The 1,819-nt window shown below is 37.5% G+C and overlaps 1 protein-coding gene across 1 annotated transcript in view; it reads right to left on the minus strand.

The window, feature by feature from the left end:
• Positions 1-1,819, minus strand: part of ythdc2 (YTH domain containing 2) — a 47,640-nt gene that overhangs the window by 39,280 nt on the left and 6,541 nt on the right. The window contains exon 6 of the mRNA XM_014002769.1: positions 407-609. Coding sequence (XP_013858223.1) covers positions 407-609 — 203 coding nt within the window. The remainder of the gene's footprint in view (positions 1-406; positions 610-1,819) is intronic.

The raw sequence follows: 1,819 nt of genomic DNA on the forward strand, positions 1-1,819 counted from the left end.
ATATGAATATTAGTTATAACTAGAAACAGGAATGTGCTAGCTGCACAAAATTTGAAAACAATAAATCATATAAACATGTTCATATTAATTTTTATTTGAGACTTTTTTGTTTTAAACTATAAACAGGCAGTCAATAAATTATATTTACATGTTGATAATAATTTTACTATGACCATTAGTTAACTTCCCCCACAAGTCAATTCAACCAATCACGGTTTTGCCAAACTCTGCCCACACAGCCAAGAAACTCCCCCAACGTGTAGAATCCCCTACTTGGACAAAAAGGCCCCAGATGGGATTTTGACCTGTGAACACAACTTGTTCATAATCTGACAAACAAACAAACCAAACAAAACAAAACAACATGTTAAAGCCCAGTTTTCTGCTTCCACTGTATCAAACCCACCTGGGTAGTTTTTCCAGAACCAGTCTCTCCCACAACGATTACCACTCGGTTTTCTCTGATCAGTTGGACAATCTCGTCCTGATGTTTATGCACAGGCAGAGAGCACCGAAAATCATCCAGTTCTGATGTAGTCCTCCTCTGAGGGACCATAGGAATGCCATTGGTTAGGCGCCCACTTGCCCTGTTCTTGTCATAACTGTTTTCTAAAAGAGGAGCAGAAGGTCAGATGTAAGACAGTAAATTTGAGTCCAGTACTTGTTAACGGTCAGTACATTATTTGCAGCAGACATCGTGTAGCAGTTTAGAGAATGAGGGAGGAAGTCTTGCGAGGGAAATCAGAATAACAGCTAATTAGAGCAGGGTTAACTTTTTAGCATATTTTCACCAACAAAAACCACAATCACTTCAAAATGGTTTGGCTGAATAAATTATCTTAAATTTTGTACACCTCTCCACTTCCCCTCATTGCCCACCACCTTTAATGCTAGAGTTTTAAACTGAGACCATCTATGTTGAGAAATATTGAGTTACAGATTTTTTTTAGTGAAATCTTGAACCTAATGTTACAACCTTGTGTACTGAGATCTTGTGAGATGTGTTAGCAGTCAGACTAGTACAGACACAGTACTAGAAGGGAGCACACAAACCCTCTTAGACGTAAAACATTAATTGCACCAGCATCGGTGCATTTTGAGTCACCTAAAGATCCAAAGTCCTCTTGTTACGTCCAACCATACACAACTGAGCTGAAGCTGAGCCTGCCTTTTGCAGGACTCCTTCCCAAACCTTGTGCAATCCTTGAGCATCAAGGGGAAATCACTGAGATAAAACCTGACAAAAAACAAACATAAACCCAGTTCACACCTATGCCCTTAACCAGAGATACTTAACCTATGGGCTGCAGCCCATAGGTTAAGTACCACCTTGAGGGCCTCAAAAGAACAGTTTTTAACTTTGGGCCACAGAGGGCTGCGGGACCACACTGATTTTGAATAAGGTGAAATACACTTTCCCACCATTAGTAGCAGTAGTGCGCCACTCAGACGTTTAACAACTTTTTTAATATGTAGAAGAAGAACCTTAGAAACCTGCCGAGAATGGAAACTTATTTTAAATGAAAAGTAGAAGCAAAAATGAAGGTAACCCATCAAAAAAAAAATGCATAAGTTTGTCACTAATATGAAGTGCAGCTTCTGTTTTTATCATGCAGTATTTTAACAGTTCAAAACATTATCAAATACAGTTGCAGATACAACTATATTTTAATTAGCACTTTACCAAATTATTTTTTGTAATTTCTTTTTTAATATTTTAAAGAAACTTTAAACTGACAAAAAGTTGTTGTTACTGTTTGTCATTAATATGAACAGCAGCTTCTGTTTCTACCATGCAAAAGTTTTAAAAGGCTATATT

The sequence above is a fragment of the Austrofundulus limnaeus genome, unplaced genomic scaffold (assembly GCF_001266775.1).
Source record: "Austrofundulus limnaeus strain Quisiro unplaced genomic scaffold, Austrofundulus_limnaeus-1.0 Scaffold15, whole genome shotgun sequence".
NCBI lineage: Eukaryota > Metazoa > Chordata > Actinopteri > Cyprinodontiformes > Rivulidae > Austrofundulus > Austrofundulus limnaeus.